Source organism: Alosa pseudoharengus, unplaced genomic scaffold (genome assembly GCF_046254945.1).
Source record: "Alosa pseudoharengus isolate Yale_2024_CS ecotype anadromous, Long Island Sound unplaced genomic scaffold, YU_APseudo_1.1 YU_APseudo_1.1_scf_20, whole genome shotgun sequence".
Taxonomy (NCBI): Eukaryota; Metazoa; Chordata; class Actinopteri; order Clupeiformes; family Clupeidae; genus Alosa; species Alosa pseudoharengus.
The window spans coordinates 4,392,357-4,412,184 of NW_027468664.1; the positions used below are offsets into that span (position 1 = coordinate 4,392,357).

A 19,828-nucleotide genomic window follows, 5' to 3' on the forward strand; every position below is an offset into this window, starting at 1 on the left:
TGTTTCATAAATTACTTAAGATGTGACCAGCAAAGGTAACATGTTTATGAAAATGGAGAAACAAGTAATATTTTAAATGTAAAGACATATGTCTGTTTAAATCCTCAAGCCACTGTACACAACGTTTCTTAGCATCAATAATGTGGATGCTCATGACGGAAGAGAAATAAGTGCATTGTTATTTCCATGGCTGTGATTCGGTCACAGCCGTAAAGATGGGAAGTACTTGTGACTAGCATGTTTATTTATTCGCTGTTCGACTAGTTTATCGTACTCAAAAGGCATGGGGTATTTATCTAACGTTACATCTAGGGTAATTTGTGACATTGAGTATCTCCGAGCTGGTCATCTTCAGTCAACTGGATATCATTTGTCTACAAATGTTAGCGAGCTATCTTCAGTTGCTAGCTGCTACAGGACTGTCTCTGAAGTGAGCACAATCAGTTAGCAAGATTTGGCTAACGTTAATCGAAGGACACGAAGCAGATGTTAAGGACGAAGCAGATCTCTTAAGAAGCAATAGGTTGTCTTGGACTGATTTGTTACTTGACTTTATACTTAAATATCTACATCGACGTGTCCAGTTTTTGCACTGGAAAATGTATTGGCTGCAAGGCAGCTAACATCGGCTAGCAAACGTAAACACTTGTTAGCTGCACATAGCTATCCTGCCTACGAACTTTTCAATGAATGGACAGTCTGGTTGCTTGGCCAAGGCAGCGTAATGTTTTCGGTCCCAAGATAATGCTCATAAACAGACACCACTGACAAGGCATCGGTGAGAGCGAATCATTTCATGCAGTGTTTACCAGGTCATGATGAAGAAAACTTCTTGAACAACGGTGGGGAATATATATCGCAAGCGAACATGGATTCTGTGGCTAACAACAGTAACCTTATCGCAATACTGGTCGATTGGATTGTCAGCTAGCTGACAACAGCTAACCTGGCATCGACGAACATCTGGATCTAATGGAAAGTCCAACAATAACTTGAGTGCGGTTTCATCCTAAACACCCAATGGTGTCAACAGATCTATTACCAGGCGTTGTGCATTAAATGCGTTGCAATTTTAATGCATCTAAATGACATCTTGGTCTTGCCCTGTGCCTCAGGTAACGTTAGCTAACTCAACTCAACCTAGTGCGCAGGGGAGTGGTTGTGTGGACTGTTCGGCCCGCAGTTTCCTTGTGATGAAACAGGGCCGTAAAAAATAACTTTTTAAGGACGACGACTTGTAGTCATAGGACATATGTTTTGGACAAATTCCAGACATGCAAACCACATCTTAATGTAGGTGCCACAAACATGACGTGAACTGCGGTTGTTTTTGGCCAGGCGACTGTTGGACTGAAGACAAATCATGGAATTCTGCGGACACGAAACAGTTGTCGGAGTTCGTTAAAACTAATCATGAGCAAAGACCGCGAATTGTTTTATTAGTTTTACCCATGAACTAAAGCCACAGCAGTGACTTTTATTGCAGGTAACGCTATTGTTAATGTTAGATTGACCAGATCCCATTAACCTACATCATGTCCATGTACGCCGAATTTGTACCTCCACCGGAATGTCCTGTTTTTGAGCCGAGTTGGGAAGATTTTTCAGATCCTTTAGGATTCATAAATAAGATTCGTCCCATCGCCGAGAAAACTGGGATTTGCAAAATTCGACCTCCAGTGGTAAGATTTTCATAAATATTCAGAACATGTAGGCCTAATGTATATTTAGCGTATCGTATGAAGTAATAGTGTGCATATTCATTCTGTAACTATTCTCGGTGGCTATGAACAACACAACTACAAAACATTTCAGAGGTCGAAGAGGATGTTTTCTTTCGTGCGGGCTATGGATTAATGAAGGCTATGTTTATAGCGAAGCCGACGTCATTTTAAAGTGCGGCCTAACATTGCTAGATTCTACCTTGAATTACACAAATCTATTTAAATGTGCTTTACCAATGTTATTCATACTAGACACATTTCTTTATAAAACTCATGATCATTCAATTCACTCATCGGAGTTATGATCTTATTGTCAATCTTATTGTCCCTATAATTAGGTCTGTATATGCCGCCTGACATGGCTACCTCATCATATTTAACACAACCAATTCATACATTTGGCGTGTATATCTTTTGCATGTATGCTGCCTCTTATCGAATTTATAAAACTGACTAAATTTGAAGTACCCAAATAATGTAGCCCACTTTTAGTTCCAGTGCATTGCTTGTTATAGTAGGAGTTGTGTAAACAGATCTAGTGAAGGTTTAGCATATGGTTCTATTAAGCATGTTTTAAAGATCTTTTGCTGATGCTTGCCCCTCACGTGTTTCATTAAGAAGTTGGTCACTTTAAGTCGAGGAGGCTATATCCTATTTATGGCCATATCTTCTATATATTGATGTCATAATTATGCATGTTTGTCCCTCATTTGGGCTAATCATGTTATTGACATGGGCAAGAATGAAGTCTTTTATTTGTTATTTGTGGTTTCTGTAGGATTGGCAGCCTCCATTTGCCTGTGATGTGAGAAATTTCCGCTTTACACCTCGTGTCCAAAGGCTCAATGAACTGGAGGTAATATACGATGACCCTTGTGAATGGTAGTCTAGATGTTGATGTGTCTACTGTTATGTCTAGTGGTGTCTATTGGGAGTTGTTAACCATAATCATTATTTTATTGCCATTATATTACTGTTTTCAATACTAATTCTATACACCATTGTCACTGTTGTTTGGTCCTTGAAGTCAAATGCACATGTTTGTTTGTCTTTTCTTTACTGCACTGGATCATCTTTGTGATGCAAACATTCCTCCTTTGCTCTGTAGGCACTCACCAGGGTAAAGCTCAATTTCTTGGATCAGATTGCAAAGTTTTGGGAGCTACAGGGTTGCAGACTGCGGTTTCCTCATGTGGAGAAGAAAATCCTGGACTTGTACTTGCTTAGCAAGGTGAGAAAACAAACACCTCAGAGCCCTCCATGATCCATCATTATATGTATTAAACGGTATATTAAGCAGAAATGCAATGGTATTGTAGCATTACTGTAGCAATGTATCAAGGATATCTCTGGATTGATTTTCTGAACATACTGTATAGTACAATAATATTGGTGATGATGCAGAGAGGATACATGCAATGCATCCATGTACAGGATTGCACGTCTGTGATTAATGTCTTTGAATGTGATGTTTGCATGAGTCAAAGACATACTGACCGTTTGTCTCTTGAGTGTATTTATAATCAGCTTGTCAGTGTAATGAAACATATTGTGCTTAATAATGACTCTAACATTGTAAAGAGAATTCAGTGCAGGGATATTCTGATATGAATGTGTACATCTAAAATATGCAGCATTTGATTAGGTGTATCTATGTATGTATGTGTGTGTTTGGCTTATGCAGATAGTTTCAGCTGAAGGTGGTTTTGACACGGTGTGCAAGGAGAAGCGATGGTCCAAGGTGGCCAGTCGAATGGGCTTTCCTTCAGGGAAGGGGATCGGCTCCCTGCTTCGCTCTCACTTTGAGAAGATCCTGTATCCTTATGAACTCTTTCAGTCTGGAGCCTCACTCACTGTAAGTGCCATGAACATGCCTGAGTAGATGTAGCATGCATCCCATGTAGAAAATCATTGTGGGTTGTTGGATTTTTTCATTTTTCATATTTCATTTTGGAATAGAGTTGGCTCATTCTTATTATCATCTACTGTCATCTACATCATATCTTAATGGTTACACAAATTATTACTCACCAGCCTTTTAATGAAGTATTTTGTGAAAAAATACTTTCATCAGCCTAGAAAGTATTTCTTGAGCTTCATGGTTGGTTTGTTTGTGTGATGACCCATCTTTAATTGGGGATTAACTGTGCTCGTTACACGCTGGGCTCCCCAGGGTCTTCAAAGACTGTATGATGAGGGAGAGGATACGGAGGACCAGGATGAAGGCATCGAGGGTGGAGCTGATGAGGATGAGGAAGAGGAGGAACGGGAGAAAGAGTGTCGCGATAGGGAGGGCCTGTGTGACCGGCCACAGAACAAGGACCAGCCTGCAACGGAAAGACGCTCCCGTCGTCTCAAATCTGAGGTGGGTACAGAGGATGATTGGACACTATACAGAGAGCACAGTTTTAAACTTTTTTTCTATCAACCTGTTGCAATCTTAGTGTGTTGTATCAATTGTGAACTGACCTATGTAGATAGATAGATAGATAATTTATTGATCCCCAGGGGAAATTCAAGAAATGTCTCACTTGCTTTACAAATACAAGCGAGTTTAAGATTTGCACCATGTTAGTGACTAAGACCTTGTGCTGTTCTGTCTGTGATCGCCCTGGTCGTCATAGGGGCACATGATGGGAGTAATAGCATTATCCTTTCCTGTTGTGTAACACTCGGCTTATTCTGTCTTGCAAGACATGCTGGCTAGTGTAGGCGTAAATCCATCTCAGATGCCATGTGCTGATGCAGCACAAGGCTTTCTCAATCTGACGAGCTTCAATTTGGAGATACCTTTTGATTCCCTCCCCCCTGGAGCCAGTGAGGGGGGTCATCAGGAGCTGTTCTACTGGCCCACATATCTTAGATTCCCGGCTTTATTGTGGATACCAAAGGGGAACTGATGGTTTTCATTCTTGCAAGGTCTTGCTGCACAACTGGATATTTTCTTGAGGCATAACCTTGTCATTTTCATTCTGTACTTTTTCTTATTATTATTTGCAGCGAGAAAACAAGGAGCCTAAAAGCCTGCAGATCTTTGGCAGCAGCCCTAAGATGGGGGGTTTAGAGATTGTTTTGGCTGGTGAGTCTTTTTCTCTTTCATACACAAACACTGTCTGTTCACTCACTGGTCACTCGCTGATTATATGGAACCGAGACGGGAAGAAGCCCATATGGTAACAGCACTTAGCAGTGGATTTTTCCCGGAAGTCAAATAGTAGATGAAGTGATTTCTAGATGGAGGAAATGGCTTATTGTACGCTTCAGTGTTTGCTTACCTGTGCTGTTTTTGTTTACTCCAAAGATGACGCATTCCTCAAGAAGCAACGGCATCTCAAGGCCCAGGCTTTTGCCATTAAAATGCGACCACGCAAAGAAACGCTGGAGGTGAACTTTGTAAGTAGCACTTGAGGGGCATTATAAATATATCTGTTTTGCATTTATGGAGCTTCCAATAAATGCTTGATATATTTTTAGCATTAGCTTTGCCTTTATATGTTCTATAAAGCATATTGCATTGTTACACCCCTCTATGCTTTGATAAAATCATGGCAACTTGCTGAGGTTGAGTAGAGGGAATATTAATATGAAATATGACATTGTAATTATGTTGAGAGAAGCTAAATTAACGGGCAGTCTGATATTATTATACGTACAGTAGCTTGTAGGTTATAAATTAAGTATAAACACTTACCCTGTACTTTGTTATTGGCTAAATGCTGTTAGCCTACAAGCCCGACTTGTTTAACAACATATTTAACATACACAACATACATACATGCCTTGGGATGGCATTGTGGTAATACTCATTAAACATTCATTACCTTGGTGTTTAGGGCAAATGTAGTCATAGCAACCAAGCCTACCAATGGGAGAGAAATCGAGGCTGTCATTAGAGACCCTTATTATTGTCTCTAATGATATGTTATAGTACCATTCATCATTACCTTTAGAAGTTCTACAGAATGTTAGAGTTGTACAGTATCTCACTGTGGGGGGAGAGTTTCCAGGGTAGGCCAGGCCTGACATGCTTGTACTGTTTGACTGTGTCTTCCAGATTGATCTGTACCTGTGTCTGGTGTGTGGCCGCGGTGATGAGGAGGAGCGCCTGCTCCTGTGTGACGGCTGCGACGACAGCTACCACACGTTCTGTCTCATCCCCCCCCTGCAGGACGTCCCAAAGGGAGACTGGCGCTGCCCCAAGTGTGTGGCAGAGGTATGATAATTATAATAATAATAATAATAACTTCAATTTATATAGCACACAGCCGAAACTGTACCGCGTTGCTTCACAGTGAGTTCATGCCATTGATTTGCACTGTTTTTGTGTATTTCCAGGAATGCAGTAAACCAAGGGAGGCCTTTGGCTTCGAGCAAGCTGTACGCGAGTACACTTTGCAAAGCTTCGGAGAAATGGCAGACCACTTCAAGTCAGACTACTTTAACATGCCTGTGCATGTGAGTGTAAACATCAACGAGAAGCTTTTTTTACTGGAATGTAATAGGTTGTTAAGCATTACTTGATGTCTAGTGCATTTTGTGCGCCACAGTTCTGCCACTGAATTCCTCCTTGTGTGTTTGCACACAGATGGTCCCTACAGAGCTGGTGGAGAAGGAGTTTTGGAGGCTGGTGAGCAGTATAGAGGAAGATGTCATCGTGGAGTACGGAGCTGATATCAGCTCCAAGGATGTGGGCAGTGGGTTCCCAGTCAGGGATGGGAAGAGGAGACTATTAGGAGATGAGGAGGTGAATATGACAAGCCTTTATTAAGACGGTTGTGTGCAGCCTGTACTTGTAGCTACAGAACAGGTACTATGTGAGTGCTGTGCTTCAAATGAATTGATCTGTTGCAGAAGCTTGATTGCTGCTTTCAGTATTGAGTTTTAGTCATGAACACTGTGCCTTTTTGAATTTAAAGGTTGTATCAGCGATTTCAGGCCCAAAAAAGGCCCAAACATAAATGATCACATTCATCAAATCTTTCCTAACGATCCGCTAGCTGCCTGACCCATAAGCAGGCTGTCAAAAAATGTGTCTCTGTAGGCAGCCTAGGCTCTGACATCTCTACACAAACACAATTGATACCAACAAGTGTTGCCAACCACTCAAAGGCAAAATAAAGTGTTCCAACCAAAAACCGATGAGATGCACGTTTAGAGGAGTTTCAATTGCATGGGAGGGAGGGGGAGGGAGTAGCAAGCTAGCTCTCTGTTTTGTTTGAACATCAACAGAAGTGACGTTACCCCACCATTGCTGATACAACCTTTAAGACAATAGAGCAGCGAGTCTAAATGTTTTTTTTTCTCTGTCTGTAGGAGTATGCCAACTCGGGCTGGAACCTTAACAACATGCCAGTTTTGGAGCAGTCCGTTCTCACGCACATTAACGTGGACATCTCTGGTATGAAGGTGCCCTGGCTGTACGTGGGCATGTGTTTCTCCTCCTTCTGTTGGCACATAGAGGACCACTGGAGCTACTCAATCAACTTTCTGCATTGGTAAATAAGCAAGTCAAGTCAAGTCATTTTTTATTTATAAAGCGCATTTAACATGTACTTAGTACAATCCAAAGCGCTCCACACACAAGACATTGACACATAAAGACAAACGATGCTGGACGGAGCGGCGTAGTCGCCAGCGTACCCGTGACATCAAGACAAACAAACAATTTACAAAATAACAAAAGACACAAGACAGGTGCCGGACAGAGCGGCGTAATCGCCAGCGTACCTGTGACATCACACCAAGACATAGGCTACACAAATAAACAGACAGACAAATAGACAGTGACAGTAAAGCAAGCACAGACTACCTTGTCTGTTTGACAGGGCCTTCCACACTGTTGGACTAATATTTTCAAACCCTAGTTAAATATAATTTGTATTGGAGGAATGGGGTTATTTGGAAGCCAAAGACTCTCTTGTAATACAAACTTGTCCCCTGTTAGGGGTGAACCTAAGACGTGGTACGGTGTTCCCGCCCATGCGGCGGAGCAGCTGGAGGCGGTGATGAAGAAGCTGGCTCCAGAGCTCTTTGACTCCCAGCCTGACCTGCTGCACCAGCTGGTCACCATCATGAACCCCAACATTCTCATGGAGCATGGTGTGCCTGTGAGTCTCGCCTGCAAGTGTGTCTCTGTGTGTCCGGGTCTGGGTCCGGGTGTGTCCGGGTCCGGGCGTGTCCTTGGTTGTGTTTGTGTTTGGACCGTGTGATTGGCGTTTCAGTACTGTCCAATCATGTCCCATCCTGCAGGTGTTCCGGACCAATCAGTGTGCTGGGGAGTTTGTGGTGACCTTCCCAAGGGCATATCACAGCGGCTTCAATCAGGGCTACAACTTCGCTGAGGCGGTCAACTTCTGCACAGCAGACTGGGTACGTGTGGTTGTTGAGGCTGTTTGGGAGGGTTTTGATTTCAATACTCTATAGTGTCGTCAGTGCAAATCTGTAGTGCCAATGAAACTGTCTGTAAAGATGTTACAGCCAGAGAGTCAGTGCTCATGAGCTGACATGATTTGATTCCAACCTTGCTGTGACTTCGCTCAGTTGCCTATGGGGCGTCAGTGTGTGGCCCACTACCGCCGCCTCCACCGCTACTGCGTCTTCTCCCACGAGGAGCTCCTCTGCAAGATGGCCGCCGACCCGGATAGTCTGGATGTGGAGCTGGCCGCGGCTGTGGTCAGGGAACTGGGCGAGGTGATTGAGGAGGAGACCAGGCTCAGGCAGGCTGTGCAGGACATGGTGAGTGAAGTGTTGGGATGGTCATACAAGTTATGGTATTGCATTACTTGAGCTACATTTATAACAGATCGACTGAACAACTTTATTGTTACCTTCCCTTACTTCGCAGCAGTTTCCATCTACATTACATTTTTTTTCTTCTTTTATTTGTTTTTGCTTAACATACTGACATGTTTATTGCATGGTACTGGAACCTGAAAACCATAAATGAGTGAATGAGCGTTTTTGATAGGAACGCGTAAGGATACAGTGTTCTTGATGAAGATCTGGACTTTCTCAGCCTGTGTTGTTGGTCTCTGCCTGCAGGGGGTGCTGTCCTCTGAGCAGGAGGTGTTTGAGCTGGTCCCAGATGATGAGCGACAGTGCCATCAGTGTAAGACCACCTGCTTCCTGTCTGCGCTGACGTGCTCCTGCAGCCCAGACCGTCTGGTCTGCCTCCACCACACCACTGACCTCTGTGATTGTCCACTTGGCAACAAATGTCTCCGGTAATACAACACCCCACTTTAGCAAGTCCATACTAATGTAGTTCTTATTAAAGGATAAGTCTGTTTATACGAAGATGTCTATGTACCTGTCTGGAAGCAGAACCCAGACCCATGTCAATGCTGCTGACAGATTTCTAGCTGCACTGTCAGTTGATACCATAATGGCCCCTAATCTAAATGTTGGGCAGAGTGCAAAGTTGATCAACTAGCAAAGTTTGCGTGCATGAACTATAGCTATTGTATGGCATGTGGGAGCATTGAGCTGACTAATCAGTGTTTTTGCGGTTAAAATCTTGCCCATGGTGTTAAATTAGCAAATGGATTTAGCATAGTTATTAAATTAGCTCTAGTTAGACTGCACTTTGCCCATAATTCAAATTGGGACCCCCTGTCTACCTGTGAAATGAACCAAGATTGTGAGTTGTTTTGTGGTGGTGACTCTCTTTGTCTCTGTGCTTTAGATACAGGTATGATTTGGAGGAGCTTCCCTCAATGCTCTATGGGGTGAAGTCTAGGGCGCAGTCCTACGACACGTGGGCCAAGAGGGTAACGGAGGCACTGGCTGCAGATCACAAGAGTAAGAAAGGTAAGTCTGGCCGCCACAGCTTCAAGTCTTTTGAACTTTTATGGGAGTTTGTCTTGATATTTACATTCTGGATTATCCAGTTGGGTTGGTCTGCTCTGCGGTCTTGGCTCAGTCTCTAGAAAGATCTGGATTTTCAGGCTTCCCTTCAGGTCGCCCCACTAGTCTTGTACCTGATTGTAACCTTTTGTGGTCTGTGACCGCCGCTCTCTTCCTTTAGACCTGATTGAGTTGAAGGTGATGCTGGAGGACGCCGAGGACAGGAAGTACCCGGAGAACAACCTCTTCCGCCAGCTGCGAGAGATGGTGAAGGAGGCCGAGACGTGCTCCTCAGTAGCACAGCTGCTGCTCAGCCACAAGCAGAGGCACAGGTCCAGTTTATTCCCTATTTAGCTATTTGTGCTAGCTCACATTCATAGAAGTCCTTCAAATATGTTTTGCACCAATGTATTCTTTTATAAAGTCATTTAGAAAGCCATTTGTTCAGTTTAGAAGGTGGTCCTTAATGGTTTATTTATTTTTTTGCCCGAGCAGGCAGCGGCCTGAGGTGAGCCGCACACGCAGCAAGCTGACGGTGGAGGAGTTGAAGGCATTTGTGGAGCAACTGTTTCGCCTGCCCTGTGTGATCAGCCAGGCTCGCCAAGTCCAGGTCAGTCCCCTGGACCACCCTGACATGGCTTTGTCCACTCTATAGTGCAGTGCGGATAAATGCAGCCAAATGATGGGAAATTGCAAGTAAACCCCTAAACAACACTTCCTGGCTCTCTTGTCAAACAAACAGGAATTACTGGAGAACGTGGAGGAGTTCCACGAGCGTGCTCAGGAGGCTCTGGCCGACGAGACGCCCGACTCGTCGAAGCTGCAGGCCCTGCTGGACCTGGGTGCGGGGCTGGACGTGGAGCTGCCGGAGCTGCCGCGGCTCAAGCAGGAGCTGCAGCAGGCGCGCTGGCTGGACGAGGTGCGCCTCACGCTGGCCGAGCCCCTGCGGGTCACCCTGGAGCTCATGAAGAGGCTGATCGACTCGGGAGTTGGGCTGGCACCGCACCACGCCGTGGAGAAGGCCATGGCCGAGCTGCAGGAGATCCTCACGGTGTCGGAGCGCTGGGAGGATAAGGCGCGCGCCTGCCTGCAGGCCAGGTAAGGCCCAACGACATCACACACCTATGTACTATTGACCAGTCTGGCCCACTTGTGCACGTGAGCATGGACTGTAGACTTTACAGGCTTTTGTGTTTACCAAATGAATCACTCTTTTGTGTGGCACTACTTCTGAAATTGAGCAATAATGTCTGGCTGATGACTGTTGTTTTCATAACACTCCCATGTCCATCGTCCAACTGAACTCTTTGGGTTCAGGGCTTTATTAAAATAATGTTTGAATCTTATTTTTGCTCCTCAGACCCCGCCACAGCTTGGTAACCCTGGAAAGCATCGTCATCGAGGCCAAGAACATTCCTGCATACCTTCCCAATGTGTTAGCACTTAGGGATGCTCTGCAGAAAGCCAAAGAGTGGACTTGCAAAGTAGAAGCCATACAGGTACCAACACCTCTCATGACATTCTCATGACATGACATTGAGATCTATTTATTTATTTATTCTTTGGTTTACATGTCGAAGTTCTTTTCAAAACACTGATGCACTCAATTTTAGCAAGGGGATGTTCATGCATAGATGAGGAGTTGTTAACCTGTTTGCTCTCTTTCTGGGTGTGGCAGAATGGGACTAACTACGCGTACCTGGAGCAGCTGGAGAGTCTGCTGGCGAGGGGCCGCTCCATCCCGGTCCGCCTGGACCCTCTGCCGCAGGTGGAGTCCCAGGTGGGGTCAGCCAGAGGGTGGAGGGAGAGGACGGCCCGCACCTTCCTCAAGAAGAACTCCACCTACACCTTACTGCAGGTGAGCAATCAGGACGTTCCGCCTCATCGGGACACTTGACGTGGGTTTCTGTGTTGCACCTGCTTGAGAGAGTTTGTTTTAGTTTTAGTTGAGTTTATTTGTTTATCTGTGCAAGGCGGGAACGAAGCCTAGAGGCTTGTACAGAGTTCCACGCCTATTGACCAGTCATGTTAACATATTGACATTCAGGCTAAACATATAAATAATATGTTTGATCCACAATAAGGAAGCATCGGAAGCAAAATGATTAGGATCAAAGCAAAAAATAGGAAGAAAAAGACATTCTGTCAACATTGGATGTAAAGCATTTGTTTGTGTTGTGCAGGTCCTCAGCCCACGAGTGGACATCGGCATTTACGGGAACAGCAAAAGCAAGCGCAAGCGGGCCAAGGAGCTGCTGGAGAAGGACCGCGGGCTGGAGCTGGAGGGCCTGAGCGACCTGGACGAGTCTCTGGAGGAGATCCGCGACCCGGCGGCCGTGGTGGCGGCCTTCAAGGCCAAGGAGCGGAAGGAGGTGGAGGCCATGCACGCGCTGCGCGCCGCCAACCTGGCCAAGATGGCCGCGGCCGACCGCATCGAGGAGGTCAAGTTCTGCCTGTGCCGCCGGACGGCCAGCGGCTTCATGCTGCAGTGCGAGCTGTGCAAGGACTGGTTCCACGGCGCCTGCGTGCCCTTGCCCAAGAGCAGCTCGCAGAAGAAGCTGAGCGCCACCGGCTGGCAGAGCAGCAGCAAGGAGTCCAAGTTCCTGTGCCCGCTGTGCCAGCGCTCACGCCGGCCGCGCCTGGAGACCATCCTCTCGCTGCTGGTGTCCCTCCAGAAGCTGCCCGTGCGGCTGCCCGAAGGCGAGGCCCTGCAGTGCCTGACCGAGAGGGCCATGAGCTGGCAGGACCGCGCGCGGCAGTCGCTGGCCACCGACGAGCTGTCGTCCGCTCTGGCCAAACTCTCCGTCCTCAGCCAGCGCATGGTGGAGCAGGCGGCCCGCGAGAAGACGGAGAAGATCATCAACGCCGAGCTCCAGAAAGCCGCCGCCAACCCTGACCTGCAGGTGGGGCTCCTGGAACTGCTGCATTATTTTATTTTCTATTTACAGCTATAAAGTTAGTCATGCTTCAGTTTACAAATGCTACCAACTCTGATGTCACTGCCTTTGGTAATGATGATGTGTTTGTGATTATGGTACCAGGGTCACATTCAGACGTTCCAGCAGGCAGGCTTCAGCAGGGCTACCTCACCTAGGCCGTCTGTGGACTATGATGATGAGGAGACGGATTCAGATGAAGACATCCGGGAAACCTATGGCTATGACATCAAGGTAAATAGAACATCTAGAAATGCTCTCAGTTTATACAGAGGAAAGACAATTTCAACCCAAAAATGTATGTTGTGTACATTTCATATAATGGCAAGGAACACTGACATGTTACTCCTACACCTGTTGTCGTCCAGGACCCGGGGGAGGTGAAACCCTACCTGTTTTGCGACGAAGAGATCCCTGTGAAGTCTGAAGAAGTGGTCAGTCACATGTGGCCTGCAACGCCCTCCTTCTGTGCTGAGCACGCCTACTCCTCAGCCTCCAAGTCATGTGCCCAGAGTATGTATAATATAAACATGCCATAGCCAAGCTCCTTTAAAATGAGACGTTTTAGGCAGTTTATATTGGTTAGATACTCTTCTTGATTTCAAAGGTGTGTTGTTGGAATGGAATATACACATAAGCTCCGTGTTAGCAAAACGTTTTTTTTTTCATTGTCACAAAAAATGAAAAATGAAACGAACAAATCTGAAGATTCCTGTGAAATAATACCAAATCTGCGGAAGTGTACAGTATGTGCTTTCCCTTTGTGTGATTTGCCTGATAATGAGGCGCTGGGAGTGAATGCAATGTTGGTGTCCAGGTGCAGCCACCCCTCGCAAGCAGCCCAGGAAGACCCCTCTGGTGCCCCGCAGCCTGGAGCCCCCAGTACTGGAGCTGTCGCCGGCGGCCAAGGCCCAGCTGGAGGAGCTGATGATGGTGGGGGATCTGCTGGAGGTGTCCCTGGACGAGACCCAGCACATCTGGCGCATCCTGCAGGCCACACACCCCCCCTCGGAGGAGCGCTTCCTGCAGGTCATGGAGGTAGGGGTTGCGGCGTGATGGCCTCTCGCTGTGACCACCGGCTCGTTGGCTGCGGAGCCAGCTGGTGAATCTGTGTCGGTGTCTGAGCAAAACACTCAGCAGGTGGACCAAATTGGGGCAGCTTGCACAATGCTTTTCACCTATATAAGTCATTGTATAACAAACCCAGCAGAGTTAAACAGTGTTAGCATGTCTGTTTTGTTTGTGCGATAGTAGTTTAATAGAAACATGCAATCATAGTTGTTTGATATGAGGTATTTCTGTGGAGTTACAACTAAAATATAAGTTATATACTATAAAAATATGAGTTCATCATTGACACCCAGAGAATAACCTCTCAGAGGCAAAATGTGAAATCATAAGAACTATTATTGACATATCTGGTCTGCAGTTTATGCAATAAACAGTCTCAGTGTCCTGGCCTCTGGTGTAAACAATGGACGTCAGACATAAATAGTGGATGAAGCACAAGAGGGGTTTGCTGTCTCTCCAAATCTATTCTTCATTCGAGCCTGTGTCTGTCCATATGTCCTGAATGTACTTTCTTCCCAAACGTCAACAGCCGGAGGACACCATGATGGACAAGCCAGTGAAGCTGAAGCTGAAGGACTCTGAGAAGAAGCGCAAGAGGAAACTGGAGCGGGCAGAGCAGCACCTGCTGATGACCGCAGGCGGCGGCGAGGGCCGAGCCAGGTCCAAGGAGCTCAAGCGGAGCGCGGAGGGCCTCGGCAAGCCCAAGAAGAAGAAGCTCAAGCTGAACATGGACAAAGCCCGCGAGCTGAAGCTGCTAGCCAAGCGCCTGGCCAAGGAGGAGAAGGAGAGGAAGAGGAAGGAGAAGGCCGCCGCCAAGGCTGAGGCCGTCAAGGAGGGTCTGGAGAAGAAGAGGGAGAAGAAGATCCTGGACATTCCCTCCAAATACGACTGGTCGGGAGCAGAGGACTCCAATGACGAGAATGCGGTGTGTGCAGCCAAGAACTGCCAGCGGCCCTGCAAAGATAAGGTGAGTTCAAACAGGTAGCCTCGAATGGAAACCATGCTCCAACGTTCTGCACATGAATTCTGTTGCATTTCACTCTAAAGCAGTGATTTTAAACCTTTATGCCCCCAAGACCATGTTCTTGAGTATTGCTGCTCTGGCATGCTCCCATTGATATTGGGCAACAATTGTTTTTTGGAGAACATAATCTGTATGCAAATTACCAATGCCATCCGATTAGAACTCATGGAACTGGTTATGTGGTTGCCCAGCAACATTGTTCATTGTGCTGGGCATCTTCACCAGGTTGTGCATCGCATCTAGTAATAAACACCAAGTGACCATCCAAATAGTTTCCCTACACTTCCCTACCCTTCACTCAAACTAAAGTATAAAACACATATATTTAATTGTTCAATGTCTAAACTTATTTGAGACCAATCTTATTTGTGTAGGCCTAAATCAGAAATTGAGAATCTAATTTTTAAGTCATGTTTCTATGTATGCTTAGCTATGAGCTGTTCTATAACAACCATTTACAGAATGTTTATAGTTGCTCGCCCTCCAAGACACTTTTTAGCTTGTGGGTGTGCAGAGGTGATTGTCCAAACCTGTGTGGAGCGGTTGAGTCATGCCATGTGCCGTTTCTGAATGAGGCTTGTGAGGATGTGACTGCTGACCGGTGGATGCTGGTGAATGCTGTTTGCATGAATATTGTTTAACAGAGGCCAACAGGGTTCACTGTCCTCCAAGTTATCAGAATTAGCTGATTTTCTCCTGTTCCAAATATAAGGGTGACATTTTTTTTGTGTTTTTATAGACTGTTGCACAAGTGCTCTAATCAAATTATCATGCAAGTATAAATTGACACCCTTTAGTTAAGCTTTTTGAGGGATGACATAAAAAAAGAATCAATGCATTTGCAACTTAGGAATGATCAGTGAATATCAACAGCTGATAACAGCACTGGAACACCTTAAGGAGAGTTACACATAACGTATTAACAGGCAGCACAGTGCAGGACCTCATTTGAAGCGAGTTCTCTGGTTAATCTGTACCTTGTTTGTTGTCAGTCATTTCATCTTCTATCAGGAACACTGACAAATTCATAGACTTGGCAAAACATAGCACACTGAAACATGTCAAATCCTTGTTATAGTTATACACCACATGTAGTGTTCAGATTGATTGGATTCCACCGAATGTGGTTTCATTAACACTTTGATCTCTGCTTTTGAGTGAATATAACGTTAAAATTGACTGGTATTTAATAAACGCTTTTATCCAAAGTGATGCAGACTCGCGATGGCGGATTTGGAATCTTATCACGTTCCTGCAGCTCCACCACGCCTGTTGGACTATATGGTGCTGTGTTCAGTGCTAATGCTTGTGCTTTGTGTGTGTGTCACAGGTGGACTGGGTGCAGTGCGATGGCGGCTGTGATGAGTGGTTCCACCAGGTGTGCGTGGGCGTCACCTGCGAGATGGCCGAGAACGAGGACTACATCTGCATGGCCTGCCAGCGCAAGGCCGCCGGCCCAAGCGGAGCTGGCCAGATGTTGAAGGTCGCCATGGAGACCGTGGTGATCACGGCGCCGCCCATCATCTGCGCCGGCCCAAGCCCGGCCGTCCCCCAGCCCGAACCCGAGGAGAGCAGCTAGTGCAGAGCAGCGTCCAGACGGAGGAGGATCCAGACGGAGGAGGATCCGCGCGCAAAAAGCCCCGCACACGCCCCCTGCCACCACGGAGCACGCCCAGGCCAGACTGTACGCCTGAGGGACCCGACCCACGTGGCTCCCGCTCGGGGCCTCTCACTAGAGGGTGGCGGGCGTTTGGTGATGGGTGAAGACGGGCTGCACGGAGGAGGAGTGACCGAAGGGGAGGTGGGACCAGCAGGCCAAGTGAAGTCAGGACTCCCAACCCTCGGACACTTGAACACGGATGGCTGTCAGATGCCACGGGGAGGGTTGGGTGGGCAGATGGCAGGCCAAACTATCGGGGTGTCCAATTTTCTCTCGTCAACTAACTCAATTGTGAATTGCTCAGTTGTCCTTCATGTCCTGTTTTTGGGGTTTTGTTGTAAATATTGTCTGTCCACTCAGACTAAACGGCCCCCTCCATGTGTTTGCCTGAGCTGAACTTTTCCCCCCGCATCCAACAATAAATCTCATCAAAATGGAGACGGAACATTTGAACTTTTTGTATGAGTCCAGCGATGGTCCTTTCTGTAACCTAGCACCTGTACCCACAGACCCCCCCCCCCCCCCCCCCCCCCCCCGCCGCGGCTGCTGCGCAAAGGAAGCAGTACAATAAGCTGTGCTTGTCTGCCTCTGCCCAGCGGTCATCATGAACCATACTGCACGACGGCCACTCAACAAGCTCACCTGTTTGCCCAGCCCAGAGCCAGTGTGTAGGACTAGGAAAAACAACACTTGTATGTAGTGAAGGTATTTATAATGTAAATAGGTTTTAAGGAATTAATGATCGGATGTGGCTGTTTTCTCACCTTTATTAAAATATTCTTAGCCAGATGAAACCTTTTCTCAGAGGAGTGTTTTTATTCACCTGAGAGAGATGTTTTTGTATTTGCAGCATCTATTAGTTCTGTTTGTTAGTGGCTACAGGGAGGTCAGAAATGTCCTGGTGTCACGAGTGCAATAGAGTATTTATGTGTACATCTAATGGATAACTCTTTGGCTACTCATTTCAGTGTTTTTAGTCCGCAGTGTAGTAAGTGGCATGGCATGGAACGTGACCTGTCTTATTGTATGGGAAGTGTAACACAACGTTTTGTACAACACAAAAATACTCATTGTCTAAAACTTAGATCAGACCAGTGTTGGTGATTACTGAATATTGATGTTCTTTTGGAAATCTATAATGGTTTAAATTAAACACAATGAACGTGTGTTTCAGCAGGGTCAACTAAGAATGAAAATGAACTAGTTTAAACCGACTTACACTGCATCTGCCACCCTCATTCTTACAGGAGTGGGGGGAGGAGAGGGGGTGGAGTGGAAGAGAGATGTATGTTATACAAGAAAGACTAAGGACAGTTTTATTATTGTTTTTTTTAATGTTTTTGTCACAAATCTGATGACTGCATATGACTACAGATTAATTTGGTATAGTTCCAACCTTATCATATCTCATACACTTCGTCTTTAATGTGAATTCTTATGCACAATAGTGACTAAAGTTTGTATCCCATTTCATCAAAAATGGGTCAAAAAGTGAAACGAATGCTGACATAAGTTTCAGTGTTTTAACACCATAGCAATGGACAGGTCCTCAAAATGGATACTTCCAACTGAAATGTTTCATTTAAAAGGTCAGCAATTACTGTTTTACCACATGTTCCTGTTTGAAGAATTGACCATCCTGTCCTAGTCTAAAGCGGGTTATTTCCAGATTAGGTCAGGTGTTATGTTACGACTTATTGACCTCACTTTAATTTAGGGTCTTGGGGTGGGACCAACCCTAGTCACCTGACTTACTTCATTCATTTTGATAAATGATTGATGCTGCACTGTCAAAGACAGGTGGTGCTTTGGAGTAAGGAGGAGGAGGAGGAGAGGAGCCACATTGCTCCTCTGTGTAGGTTGGGCTTAATCTTAGGAGAGAACTCCCAGCTCCACGACTGAGGCGTTAAATTCTGAATATCTGTTCACCGCTTTTGATGTCAAGCCAGAATCTGGAGGCAGAGCCAGACAAGACGCAATGAAAGGTAAGTGCTGCTTAAGTGTTGCCCCACATATTCAACTGCATCCACACTTTCTTTAATTATTGTTTTAATGTGTTTGATTGCTCTCTTGTTGGGCCAGGTCTAACAGATATGAGATAAAAAGATGTGTATATATATTTAGCAATGCAACATGTATCATTTCTTACTTTCTGTAAAACGCACAAGTACTATGCACATCTGATGAAAGCTTCAACATGAAGAATGTCATAATGAGTGTCTTTTTAGCACCTTTTCTTTGGTTAATGCAGGGGACAAAGTGAAAGCAGGTCGTCCCAATGGAGCAGATAAGAACATGTCCAGTCCTTCAGTCCAGGATGACAAGATGCAGGAACGTGGCCAGTGGAGCAACAAGCTGGAGTTTCTGCTGTCCGTCGCTGGGTCCATCATCGGGCTGGGGAACATGTGGCGCTTCCCTTATCTGTGTTACAAGAATGGTGGAGGTTTGCTTCAGTGTCAACTCTATGTCCTCTTCCTTATACTGTATGAATGCACATACACATGCACTTCTTATGATTATTAATCCATTATCTAGAAGAATAATACAGTATGTTGTCAGTGAAGTGCTTTTGTAGGTGTTCTCTTGGACATGTTTAGACAGACTTTGGGGGTAAGGTCAAAAATTCAGAAGTCAAGGAAAGGCACAGCTGTTGTTTGGACTTAGTGGCCAGGGTCTCACAGCAGCTGTCCCTGAGGGGATGTATTGTTGCTGTTTGAGGATCTTTAATATCCGGTCATTGACAAACTACATGCTATGTGTAGGGTTAATGCTTTTAATTATAGTCTTGTGAATATCTATAATTAAAAAATTTTCATATATGTTTTTATTTTATATTGTTATGACATTCTAACACTTCATTTTCAGGTGCATTTCTCATTCCATACCTGATTTTCCTTTTCACCTGTGGAGTACCACTGTTTTTTCTGGAGATTTCTCTCGGCCAGTTCACCAGTGAAGGGGGCATCACCTGCTGGAGAAAGATTAGCCCACTCTTTGAGGGTATTTAAATAATTAAACAATTACTTTACCCTTGCAGTGACAATAATACAAAAATAATAATAAAAAAACATACCTTTCTTTGCTGCATTGTATATTGATCTCATCATGTTGACAGAAGATATTCTGCTGCAGCATTCGTTGTATAATGTTATGTTCTGTCTCATACATAGGTCTTGGTTATGGTACACAGGTCATTGTCTGCCTGTTGAACTTCTATTACATCATTGTTTTGGCGTGGGGCATTTTTTATTTTTACTTCTCTTTCTCTTGGGATCTACCATGGGCCTCTTGTAACAACACCTGGAATACTGGTAAGCATGCCTAGGTTGAGATTTAGAAGGGGAGAACAAATATTAGTTTAAATTATTGATGACTTTAGTTTCTCCATGTTCTCCATATTGACATGATTCACTGCACTGAATTTATTTAAAGAGACCTGTGTGGAGTTTCAAAGAAGAAACGAGTCTGTGAACATCACCCTACAGGAAAATGCTACCTCTCCTGTCATGGAATTCTGGGAGTAAGTACTTCGATCTATGACCAAATAAAACCAAAAAATTAAACAACA

The 19,828-nt window shown here is 45.3% G+C and overlaps 2 protein-coding genes across 2 annotated transcripts; both read left to right on the top strand.

Moving 5' to 3' along the window:
• The first annotated feature begins 33 nt into the window (after positions 1 to 33).
• Positions 34 to 17,054, top strand: kdm5a (lysine demethylase 5A). Its single transcript, XM_076296254.1, has 27 exons — positions 34 to 1,682; positions 2,503 to 2,580; positions 2,833 to 2,955; positions 3,409 to 3,579; positions 3,898 to 4,089; positions 4,725 to 4,803; positions 5,026 to 5,117; positions 5,779 to 5,937; positions 6,060 to 6,179; positions 6,310 to 6,468; positions 7,038 to 7,219; positions 7,669 to 7,831; positions 7,974 to 8,093; positions 8,265 to 8,459; positions 8,766 to 8,947; positions 9,409 to 9,533; positions 9,751 to 9,901; positions 10,065 to 10,179; positions 10,312 to 10,667; positions 10,930 to 11,068; positions 11,248 to 11,427; positions 11,753 to 12,472; positions 12,611 to 12,739; positions 12,874 to 13,018; positions 13,323 to 13,543; positions 14,106 to 14,543; positions 15,931 to 17,054. Exons 1-27 carry the CDS (start codon positions 1,536 to 1,538, stop codon positions 16,177 to 16,179), a joined length of 5,130 nt encoding a protein of 1,709 aa, XP_076152369.1. The 5' UTR covers positions 34 to 1,535; the 3' UTR covers positions 16,180 to 17,054.
• On the top strand, positions 16,357 to 19,819 carry LOC143136824 (sodium- and chloride-dependent GABA transporter 2-like). Its single transcript, XM_076297496.1, has 6 exons — positions 16,357 to 16,419; positions 18,137 to 18,245; positions 18,512 to 18,703; positions 19,126 to 19,260; positions 19,431 to 19,571; positions 19,693 to 19,819. Exons 1-6 carry the CDS (start codon positions 16,357 to 16,359, stop codon positions 19,782 to 19,784), a joined length of 732 nt encoding a protein of 243 aa, XP_076153611.1. The 3' UTR covers positions 19,785 to 19,819.
• Positions 19,820 to 19,828: the final 9 nt, after the last annotated feature.